Here is a 12,493-nt window from a genome sequence, read left to right on the forward strand (position 1 = left end):
GATATTGGGGATGGTAGCACCTACCAAATCTGCCCCTGCAACCTTTTGGAGATGTAATTGGTGCAATGTGGATCATAATTCGCGGTTGTGACTGACACCAGATAGATGTAGGTGCACTGCAGTAACTAATCTATGTTCTTTCTCACAGATTTTAAGTGATGTGGCAAATCACTTAGCTCAACTTCATAAATACATTGGGAGATGTATCATGGTTCCCTCGGATAGCTTATTCCTTGCACGCTCCAATGTTGCTTGAAGACCCTGTCCCGGGAGGATAGCTCAGCGGCAGCGTGCGCGTCTTGGAAGCAAGACGACACGAAGCAACAACAGGTTCGATCCCTGGGTCCGCGCTTAGAAACCTCTGGGTGTTTAAGCGCGTTATAAATACGTAACTAAGACAAAAAAAAAAAACAACACAACTAAGAAAAACAAACAATTCCAGTAACAGCGCCTCGATGCCTGTGGGCTGTGTGAGCGCTTTATAAATGTTAAATAAATTAAATGAACACTTGGCATTCGCTTTATTTCAAGGGCTTTCAGATGCAGCAATATTAATGACCCAGGGAATTAATAACTAGTACATGCCCTGAGGAGGACCTGATAGCAGTTCGAAACACGTGTTGGCATTACTTATGATTGTCTTTGGTATGAGAATCTCATATGATAATTGCGTATCTTCCATGATTGCTTTGGTATAATCCCTTAGATAATTTTGCATCTTTGTTTTTGGCAATAAGTTACTTGTATGAAAATTGGGCCTTTTCTAGGATCACTTTGGTATTATACATCAATATCAGAATTTGAGGAAGCTACTGTCTAGTATGTGAAAAATCAATTGTATAGGAACATTCTGGTGTTCTTGGTATATTGTGCCAATACAAGAGCAGGGTAGTATCACTTTTGAGTCAGTATGGAACAAAGTGCCTAATGGTGACTATCGTATTATATTTTTAAAATCTCCACTCAGTACAATAAATGTTGACACTGTTCTTCACCAAATATTTTCTGTTTCCACAAAATTTGTTCACATATTTGTTTGAGTGGTTTTTCAGCACTGGTTTGGGGATCCTTTTATCAAGTACTCTCCAGCAAGTTCGTAGGGGGGCCCACTTTTCCCTATAAACTGCTGCTAAAATCCTCATCCAACACAGATACAATCTCATCTTTTAGGCCTTAGCGCATAACCAAATAGGTACCCAGCTTCGCCTTTCTTGGTCTAAAATGATGGCTGCAGTAACAGGATCCACATGTTCCAATTGGTCAGTTTGTGGTTAATCTTCAATTATTTGGGTGTTTTCTCTGAAGTTTTCTTCTATGTTTATATCTCTGTAGTATTCATTGTTTTGTTTAAGATATTGTAGGGGTTGTCTAATTTAGGTTAAGCCAACTAGTTGTTGCCACATTTTTTGTCTTTTGTTGGTACACCATTAAGTAGTACAATCAAAGATTGTTTTATTGGTCATCCTACTCCTAGAGTTTCTACATTTTCTTTAAGATCTAATGACAAATATGCTACTTTGCCATGAATGCCTTTGAGTAACTCGGATGGAGGCAATTTGGCAGTTTTGGGTTGAAGTCGTATTGGAGCTTGCAATGGGCGAATTGTTTGAATTATGATGCTCTCATCATCATGCTCTCATTCAAGTTAAGTTGTTGGAGAGCTTTTGGAAGTTATTAGTGATAGCCCATGATGGCAAACTATTGAGGGGTCAGCGGTTTTGTATTTATTTTCTGCTGTTAGATATTCCTTTGGGATTCCTCATTGCCCTGTATTCTGTAAGCCATATCTATGATTGTTGTACTCTTTAAAGGATCTGTGACAGCAGACACATACGAGAGCCTCTTCACAAGTTGGGGTTGTATCCAGGCGCTAATTGCACCGTGATACTACCCAACGGTATTTGCGTCACCGCAACTCAGTCCGGCGCAATTTGCATCAGTTCCCGAATTGAGGGGGCGGTAAGTCCCCATTCCCATTGTGTCCATTGGACCCAATGGGGTTGGGGTGTTGCAGGGCTGGCATCATTAGCGTGGGCATATATAGCGCCACGATAATAGCGGTGAAAATGGACCGAAAATTAAGATGTTTAATTCCAGTACTATGCTGGAGGTAAAACAACCATTTTAGGCCATATTCTTGATTGGGCCAGTCCTTAAATGCAGCAGTAATAGCGTTGCTGCTGCATTTAAGGGCTACAGCCCTTATCATGAGTTCATGATGAGGCTCTGGTATTTCAGCAGATGTGTTTTGAAACTTTGCTATTTCTTTTTATGTATGTGTTTGTAAGGAGGTTGGTGTGTGTGAGGTTTTTGCTAATGTTTTCTAAAGTAACTGAATATTGTAAGTCAACTTCAGTTCCACAATATTTACTTGTGATGTGTTCTATTTCTCGAAGGAGTTCTTCTGCTGTTCCATGTAGGAGAATGTCATTTAGTTTTTGCATTTCTAGAGCAGGACTTTTTGCATAGTACAAACTATGGACAGGGTTTTTCATAGTGGAATGGTGTGTTGCTAATATTTTGACGTGATGGAAGGTGCTTTTGCAAGCAGTTCCAGAAATTCAGGCTAATGAATGTCCTCGCAGTCCAGTGTGGATGCATACTTAGCAGGAGTCCGTGGTTTGTAAAGTTTCAATTCTACTTTTGTCTTTTAGTTTAACATAGTGTTTGAGGAATTGTCGTAAACATTTGAACGATTGTTGGCATACGTTTAATGCAGATATGTCAGCAAACCATTATACTGTCCGTGAACTAAAAAGGGCCGGAAAACATCTTTAGGAAGTTATGATGTTGGGTGGTGTAATATGTATGGAAGTGTAAAAGCCTTGAGTATGGCTGAAACACTTACCATGCACTTTGTTTTTTGTATGATAGAGAAAAGTATTTGCGATAGACCATTATTTCTGTCAATTTTTCTTTATCTCTAGTGTAGAAAAGCTCCATTATTACCATAAGCATAGAACATCATGCTAAAGAAAATGTTGGAGAATCTTATTGAGTCTAACTACTTTACCGAAAAATGAAAAGTAGGTGGAGTCTATAAGATTATGTTTTTTTTAAGTTCTATTTTTTAACTGTGAAAGGCGGGTCACAATGGGACATTTCTTTTTTTTTCCTGGAGGGAGAGGCGAGCAGGTAAGGTGAGGCAGGGAAGTAAGGGAAGGGGCACCAACTACTGATAAGGAGGTACAGGTGGACAAAGGAAGATGCTGGGCCTAATCTTAAATCAAAGGAAGGGGGCAGTGCTTCTCGTGCTCCTTGACAGCTGCCTTGAAGGCACTCCGAAGCTGCTCCCCCATGCAGAGGACTATGTTGCAGTACATACAGAGAACTGTTGTCCTAGAAAGGAAAGGATCAAAAGCCTCTTGTATGGCTTGCGAGGCAGCGGGAGGAATCCTCTGCCCCACAATAGTAGAGTGTGTGGTGGCATGAGCAGTCAAGGAAGAAGGGGTAGTGGAGGTGAGCCTCCTACTTGAGAAAGGAACAGCCTTTCTCAGAGCACCCAGGTGGAATGTGCAGGTGTGGCAGCAATAGAGGTAGTACCAAAGGAATACTGCCCATGTTGTCCATGTCCTCATTTCACACGGGCAGTCCGAGCCGTTGGCACCCCTCCTGAAGTGGTAAAACACCACCAAACCCATGAATCCTTCCAGGTGCTCGTGGTAGGTACTTCCTCTACTGCATCTTCGTCTGCCTCTTCCTCCTCCTCTGCTTCAGTGCCTTTTCCCATGTCCAGGCCCTCTAGGTGGTCGTGGTGGCCCCTGAGGAAGAGGAATGGTCATAAAAGGTGCCATTTCTCTCTTGCCGCTCTTCAAGCATCCCTCAAAATCAGGGTGCTCTCAGGATATTTGGCATATTGAGAATGATTAAAGGTAATGGGTGGGTCCCTCCAGAGGAACCGCCCATGGACCTTTCTCCTGTCCGTGGACTCAAAAGTTTAAAATAGGGCTTTGAAAGTTGTGAAAAGTTGACAGATCAACTAAGAATGGCACAAGGAAGTGCAGAAGGGTAAACTTTCAACTTCAAACTTCCTAGACTGTCAGAATGCGGTTTCAAAAAGTCTGTGGAGCACAGTCACTGATTGCTGACACGTCATCACGCTGCATGGTCATGTTCACGTGGTGACGTTCATGAGTGTCTATGTTGTCGTCATACGTCCATGAACGTCAAGGATGGAAAAACATTGTAAAACCTTGTAGACAGTTGATAGAAGTGTTAAGAATGTTGCTGGGAGGAGGGGAATGGTAAAGTTTTAACTTGAAACTTCCTAGATTGGCTGAAAATACAGTTCCACAATGTCCACAAAGTCTGGACCCCAACCGTGGACACATAATTACACAGCACGGGCGCAGTCACAAGATGGCATCCGTGCATGTCCGTGATGAGGGAGTGACATTCGTGGATCACAGTACAAAAAGCTGGCGGGCGCATGTGCAGCGATGTCAGCGAACGGGCACGGTCCTTCAAAGACTTATTAAAAGTGTGCCATGTGAGAACAGACATGTCTGGACTAGGCACGACGTCTATGAACGTCAGACACCGGTGACAGATTTATGCAGACAAGAACACGTATGTAGTTCGCGGACTCTTAATTGGCATTGAACTTTTTTTTACAATAATATACAAAACATACATAGGTAAACAATAACTCAATTTAAGAAAGGGATGGGAATCAGAATGGGAAACATAAATAGAAGTATTTGAAAGTTGTACAAAATCATCACCAGGAGAGGGAAAGAGAGAAGTTTCATTACACCGTTTGGCATTTATATTTTCAGGATTTAATTGATGTGATTGCTGGATGAAAGAGGGACAGGTTCAAGTAGGGAGGTGAAAATCAGGATTTCTAATCACATGATTTTTAACATAAGTTACAAGGTCTTTAACGTCCTTGCTAAATTCTTATATTTTTAAAGGCAAGTTCATGATTTCATTTTGTATAGTTGGGGATTGGGATTATGTTTGTAGTTGTTGAGGTTCATCACGCTTACTTTTTGGTGTGGTTTCTTGATCTACATTATGTAGTATAAAAAAAGAAGAAATTAATATTAACTAAGCTCTGTATACTTGCTTTCAAACATTTATTGTTTACCTTTGGACATTTGGTCATCACTCATTTCATTTTAAGGAAAGTACTCTTCTAACCACTCAAGTGTGTTGCCATGTCTGTCAAAACATAGAATGGTGATATTTGCTTATGAGAAATGTTTATATAATGAATGGTAATAATACTAAAATAAATAAAGTTTACCTTCTATCTGTAACAGATTATTTTCCAATCTGTGGTTGCTGTGTCTCAGTGTGTATAAACAGTTGTACTGAACTGATAATATGCGGTGTACAGTTATGTTTTGTGTTTGGTATATTCCATAATATTATGTGCTAAATCAAAAATACATTTTTACATTTGATGTTGAATTCTATAAAGATGTATACTTGGGTGTACTAAATATAAGAATTGTTGGTTTGTGTACATGTTTTTGTTATTAGAAGGGTACAAAATGTTGTGTTGTCCCCTGTGCATTTGGGTTATGGTGATGCTACCTGGTGTCAGGCAGGTCTGCGGACTGATATGCTGTCCGCGGACGATAGAGCTGCTACATTGGAGGCAAATGTGATTTTTAGGCGCGACCATTAAAAATAGATATAAGGAACCTCTAGGAAATTAGGGTGCACTGCGAAAAACCTATGAAATTCAATGAAAAAACGTTGCTAAAGAGTTGTTATGGTAACAAGTAAAATCGAAAAACCCCAAGAAACTAGCCAGTTATGGTAAGCTATGCAACTATAACTTGCTCTACTGTCATACACTGCTAACACTAACACCCAGGACATCAAAGAAAACATCACAAAAGACATCATCAATGGCATACTGTTTTGTAGCAAGTATAGTTTCTGGTATTAAAATATGATATGACACATAAGGTATGTGTGGAAATGATCATCCTCCCAGGATGACACACTGATAGAAATCTACATTGCATGCAATTCCTGACACACATTGCAACATTTTTGTAGAGTTCTTGCAGGAGCCTGAAAACATTAGCTGTTGAGTAGTGTCAGACTACAGCTCCCATCAGACGTACTCATCATAGTAAATGGTGAGGGATGATGGAAGCTACAGTCCAAAACAACTGGATAGCCGCAGGTTGCAGACGTCTGATCTCTTCTCATCTTAGTGTTTGGATAGTACTAGCATATGCTGCATATTTGCTATCATAAACATCTGAACATGTGTTTTCTACATACATGTATGGAAAACATCAGATTTGGTTTAACTATTTTACATTCAATTGGTTATTGACCCAACAATAAGTGTTCCATTGACAGAAACATGGTTTTGATCCTTTTGTTTAATGGAGTAGGTATTGTGTTCTGATATACTGAGTCAAGGGTCACACAGGTTTAACATGCACACACACAAACACAGCTCAGGTGTTTAGCCTCATTCTGAAATGTTCTCACACAGATGCATGTTTCATGCTAGATGTGTGTCGCATGTGTATATGCTGATAAAAAGGGTTACCAAATGGAGGCTAGAGTAGACTCGGATAACATGTTAAATGAACATATTGCTGTTTTATGTACATTGATCATTACACAGTGCTGAGTGAACCAGGAGTGCACATTGGTGCAAGTCCATTACTATACATTGTTGGAAAAGTGTGGTTTTGCTCTTGATATTAAAGTTCGCTTTGGGTGAGTAGTTGGTTGTTGCAGAACGTGGGAAGGAAAACCAAACATGAAAGGTTTGCTTCACTCACCAATCATTCCAGAAGAAGGAGGGTTAGGCTGAATGTCCTCTAATGTATTTTCCTGTATAATATCCCAAAGCTTCCACAAAATATCTGGGTCCATGATATAAAAAGCCTGTGTAGGATTCTTGGTTCGATAGAGTTGGTAATTGTCTGTAAAGTTAAATTCGGGTTTTCTGTACCACTGGAAATAAACATACATGTAGTTTAAAGCAAACGTTATTGTAAGAAACATCGTTTTTTGTTGCAAATAGATGTAACTGTAGGTGAAAATGTCCATAACTTTATGAAGTTCATTTGTAAGAAATTATCACAAAGAGGCATAAACAGCAAACGTAGGTCAACCCACAAGGGGCATATTTCAGCACTGAATATACTTCTCTTATTGTAGTAACCAGACTTTCATAGGCAGACACCATGGGCCTCATTAGGACCCTGGCGGTTCTGTAATGAATGGTGCTGGTACAGGACAGGCACCGTTCATTCCGGGCTGCCCTATTCCGAGGTCTGCAGCGGGACCCGCTAAGGACATCTAGTCTGACCAGAAGTCCTTAGCGGGACCCGCTAGCAGTAGAGGGTGCTATTAAAGGCATGGCTGCTTCCATACTCGTAATGTGGCCCCATTTTTTCCTAACCCACTTTCTACGAATATGGGTCATTTTTATGATTCCACCTTGATATAATTCATGGGAGGTACCCCGCAGAATCCTCCATAACCTTTACACTGCACATACATGTATAGTCTGGCAAGGGTGATTTGGGGGTTTAAAAATGTGGTAATCCTGAGCCCCTTTTCAGGATTTTCATTTTGTATGTATTTTTGGAAAATTATTTTAGGAATGCTGGGCTAATCAATAGTTCATAAACAAACATATCAGACAGTGAATCATGTTCATCATAGATCGAAATGGGTCCATGATATTGCGAAATCCTAATGTCACTTGAATTAAAATTGATGTGAAACACTGAAAATTCTAAATATAGTTCCATTTATTTTCTTGTAAAATATTACTATCCGAATTGGAAAGACAAGAGCATCAGATGGGTAGCCACCATTGACACTATTGATAGTTTATGCCGCCATTTTGGGATTTCAACTTTTTCAACATTTGTGAGAATGTAATTTTTGGACTAAAGGACTAATTGGTGGTTTATAATAGAAACGAATATCATACAGTGAATTGAGTGCATAATAAACTGAAATGGGCCATGCTTTAAGGAAATTCGAATATCACCTGTGGAAAGGTTCATGTAACAAGACTGACAATTCTACATAATATTGCATTGATCCTCTTGTAAAGTATCTACTATCCCAATACTAAAGAAAGCAGACAATCACCTTGGGATAGACTCCATTGGCACTTCTGACGTATGGAGTTAACAGATGCATGTTGTAGGAAAATTATCCTCATAAGAAATGGAATGTAAAGTAACATGAAATGGGTTCAAAGGTATCACAGCACTCATTAACCAACCCTAAAAAAAGGTCAGGAGCCAAAACATCAAGGGTGTGAGAGTAGAACACAATCCAGTTAAAAGAGAAAGGTTTTGAGCTTTTTTTCCTAAAAAGCAACAGATTATTAGTGTTGCGGATATCTTCTGGTAGCACATTCCAGATTTTTATGGTGATAACTACACTAGACTTACCCAAACCTTTATAGACTCTAAAACTATTTTAAAACATCAGCTAGAGGCTGCTTTCCGTGTCCAGGAAGTAGAGTGCAATTTCAGTCAATGGGAAATATAGATATGGGTGTGTCCATATAAGTCTCTGTAGGCAATGGTGTGCAACTTAAAGCTATTCCTATTATGCTCTTGTAAACAATGCCGCATTTTCAGCACCAGGGAAATATGGGTGGATCGAGGGGTGTTGAAGAAAATCCGCGAGGCAGTATTCTGGATATCTTGACGTCTTTGTAGTACAGAACCCGACAAGCTAGCATATAGGGCATTGCAATATTCTAGTCTGGAAGCATCTATATCCCTAGCAATGGTTGGGACATGGTTTTCAACAGTCACTTACATAGCAGTATTATCTGTGCCTGAATACAATGATCTGCATGATCTTTATAATGCTTTAAACTAGTCATCTCTGATAGAAACTGAATAGTCACTTAATTCTAATTACTATTTGCATGAAATGTAGAGCTCTTTTATTTTCATGTTTGCACAGACTTTTGCCTTCCAATGGGCCTTCCACCCTACAGCATTTTGAAGCCATAACAATGGCAGTAGTTACTTTTCAAATATCAAATGACATAACTACATACGCATTGGCCTCGCCATGAGCACACCAAGACTAACCAAGCCACAACTAAACTCTTCTGCTTAGCCCTGTCCCACTCATCAGCGGCTAACCAGAAAGTGCTGTAGTTTATCAGATCTTGGGCTCTTCCCTATGAATAACATACTCCAAAATTTCTCCACCAAACACACAGAAAGCAGATTGGCATTCAGGAGCCGGGTACGTCCATCCTGCACCCATCAACTCCACAGGTTTCGTATCTGCCTTTCCCACTCTCCCACTAATTAATCCCATCCCCTTTATTCTTACAAATCAAAGCGCAGTGAGGCCACCAATAGTGGCAGACGACCTCCATACAAGACAGTTTACATTATGTTACATAATACCTATACAAAAGACAAAACGTTTGCCTTAGTTAGTACTTGTTTTTAACTGGACTTAAGTACAAGGTAAAGATGCAAGGGCACAGTTCTGTCTTATTTTAATTCCAACAGGAACCCATTTGCATGCACAATTAAAGAATGATATCTCAGAAGACTGCCTAAAAATAACACTGGCAGACCCTTCACAACCCACACTTTGATGATATTATGTGATAGAAGTAGCAAGAAATTAAGGAATAGACACTTCCTAAGTACCACCATTTGGACCTGGCCATGACATGGCAAACAGCCGGAAAAGGGTGCAAGTACCCAATCATATAATGTCAGTGCCTCCCAAACCCCTGTGTGTTTGTGTGTATGTGTGTGAACGTGTGCATCTCTAATCACAGATGAGGGTAGACCAAAGGAGCTCTTACAGAAGCATTCTTCAACCTTAGCCTAAGCTTACACAGTAGCCTTGGCATTTACACAATGCCTGCTCCTATTCACAAAAATTCTACTGTGCCCACTTTTCAGTGAGCTACAATCCTTCTCTGTGTTGCAACCCCTGTTCAAATTTCTCAGCTGTTTTGGCATGAGACTGAAGGGTGGAAATGTAGCATTGCTTTTGTGGACACAGAGGACACACACAGCAGCTGCCCAGTCTTCGAGCGAGTGTGGGGCTTCTGCTTCCTGCTCTGCCATTTTCTAAAAACTTGCTAACTTTCATCCCTATGTGAACTCTCACCTACTCTACTGCTCTACTCTTCCAGCTCCACTGGCTGCCGGTGGGTGAGTGGATTCAGTCTAAGATCTTGTGTATTGTGCATCACGCTCTCCATGATGTGGGTCCTCATTATTTGAGGAATGATTTGGTGAGGTATCACCCTGCTAGAAATCTCTGGGCGAAAACTCAAATCCTACTGACAGTTCCTAAATTCCACTGAGGCGCTTTGGGTGGCCGATCCTTTTCAGTACTGGCTCCCACTCTATAGAATGCTCTGCCCTTCCATTTAAGAGTCCAGACTGCACACTTGCCCTTTAGGAAGCTCTTAAAGACCCATCGTTTTGCTTTTCTTACTGTTCATTAGGCTGTGGTTTCCTGTTTTGTTAAACTGTTCCCCACCTAGTGCCTTGACGCCTTAGGTTATAAATAATAAATAAATAAATAAGGCTCAGTGTCCTCAATCATGTGTCAGCCCATGCATATGCTGCCTCTGCACAGACATGCATCAAATGCATCGTCTGATGTGCAAATGGAGGCATATCGACACACATGAGGACCTGAACTCTACCTCTCTGCCCTGAACTCTCTCAAGTCCTCTTTTCATAGAGTGACAGAAAGGAACACTATCTCATTCTCATTAACTCTCAATCCAACCATCCTCCCCAGCTACAGGGCACCTTAAACTCACTACTCCTAAACCTATGACTATCAACTTCAGGCTAATGACCTATCTGAATATTTTGCTGCAAACATTTCTAAAAAGAGAGGTTCTCTCATGACCTTCCTCGCACTACCTCATACCGACCACTCCCCACCTAACTTGAGAATGCGTAATTTGATTCCCACAGTTTTCTCCCCTGGTTACTTCTTGATCCATTGCTGACAATTGCCCTCCCTCCCCTGTTGTTAGATCCCTACTCCCTTGTTTCTCTGCTCCTAACCTTATTCTTCCCCCTTTAATTGTAAATTGCTTCCTTGCTTCCTGAAGATAGGCCAGCACTCAATAAATACCCTAATATTAATAATAGTAATAACACTTCCTCCTACTACAATCCACACTCCTCCTGCTGTACCATTATCCTTTGCCACTATCTCCCACTTTAGCCACATCAATACTGAATACGCCCTATCTCTACTGATGAAGGCTGACCCCTTTTGTGCCACAAGCTAGTCAAGCCAATTGACCCTTTACTGTTTTCTTATCTTCAACCTATACTTTGGTTCCGCTTGCTTTCCCTCTATTTTCAAAATGGCCATGGTCAACTGTCTCTTTAAAAAGATAAGGGCTGACCCGAACATACAATCTAACCTTGCCCTGTCTCTCTTCTTATGCACTACTCTAAAGTGCTCAATGAGGGTGCATTCAACCATTTTACAAATTTCATAGACATCCACAGGCGTTGTGACCTCCTGCAAGCAGGTTTCTGCTCCTGTCACTCCATGGAAACTACCCTCATGAATGCCTCCAAATCCAGTGCCTCTGCTAAGCACTCTAACCTTTCCTTTATCCTTATTCTCCTTGACCTGTTTGCTGCCTTTGACAATGTCAATCACTCTAAATACTCTCTCTTTTCTTGGGATCACGAACAAGCCCTTACCTGGATTGAATCCTACCTGGAACGTTTCCAATTCTTTGTCTCATGGAACTCGAACAGCTCCCAACTCAGTCCTGTAACTTTTGGTGTTCCACAAGGCTCTGTAGTGAGTCCTCTGCTCTTTACACTCTACAGCTCTACTTTTGGGGCACTAATCTCCTCCTTTGAGTTCTTGTACCAACTATTTATGGACAACACCCACATATTCTTCTCTTTTCCTGAACCCTCCTCGGATCTCTGTATCAAAATGTCCAAAAGTCTCTCTGCCATTGCAAATTGGATGGCTTTGCACTCTCTGATGTTAAACTCTCCCAAAACAGAGGTGCACCTCTTCCCTGCCAAATACACTCGCTCATCTCTTCCCCTAGCTATCCAGTTACCAACTGACACTCTCCCCTACTCTTCTTCATCTAGAAAGCTTATTGTCAACTATGACCCTTCTCACATCTTCTTACTTTCATCTTCAAGACTGCAACAGTGCCTCGCCTCAACCAGCTAACTAGCTAAATATTAGGAAAATCAGACACTTCCTTCCTTTCAAAACTGCCAATCATCTCTTAGCCACTCTTCACTTCTCTAAACTGAACTACTGTGACAGCATTTTCTATGGTCTCCTCAACAATACTTTCTGTCCTCTCATCAGGATGATTAACTTTGCTATCAGGGCTCTCTTTGAACAGCACAACACTTTCTAAAAGAATCTCACACAATAGCCCAAATCAAGTTTGTTATTTTGGAACAAGTAACACTGTCAAGAAGGGGAGGCAATATGGCAAACACTTTACTACAACGGGAGCTATACTGGATCG

The 12,493-nt window shown here is 40.8% G+C and overlaps 1 protein-coding gene across 3 annotated transcripts in view; it reads right to left on the bottom strand.

Moving 5' to 3' along the window:
- Positions 1-12,493, bottom strand: part of LOC138493162 (beta-galactoside alpha-2,6-sialyltransferase 1-like) — a 648,815-nt gene that overhangs the window by 14,857 nt on the left and 621,465 nt on the right. For all 3 annotated transcript variants that reach the window (XM_069620349.1, XM_069620347.1, XM_069620348.1), the window contains one exon: positions 6,765-6,939. In XM_069620349.1, the coding sequence (XP_069476450.1) occupies positions 6,765-6,939 (175 nt within the window). The remainder of the gene's footprint in view (positions 1-6,764; positions 6,940-12,493) is intronic.

The sequence above is a fragment of the Ambystoma mexicanum genome, chromosome 10, assembly GCF_040938575.1.
Source record: "Ambystoma mexicanum isolate Mex_15411 chromosome 10, UKY_AmexF1_1, whole genome shotgun sequence".
Lineage (NCBI taxonomy): Eukaryota > Metazoa > Chordata > Amphibia > Caudata > Ambystomatidae > Ambystoma > Ambystoma mexicanum.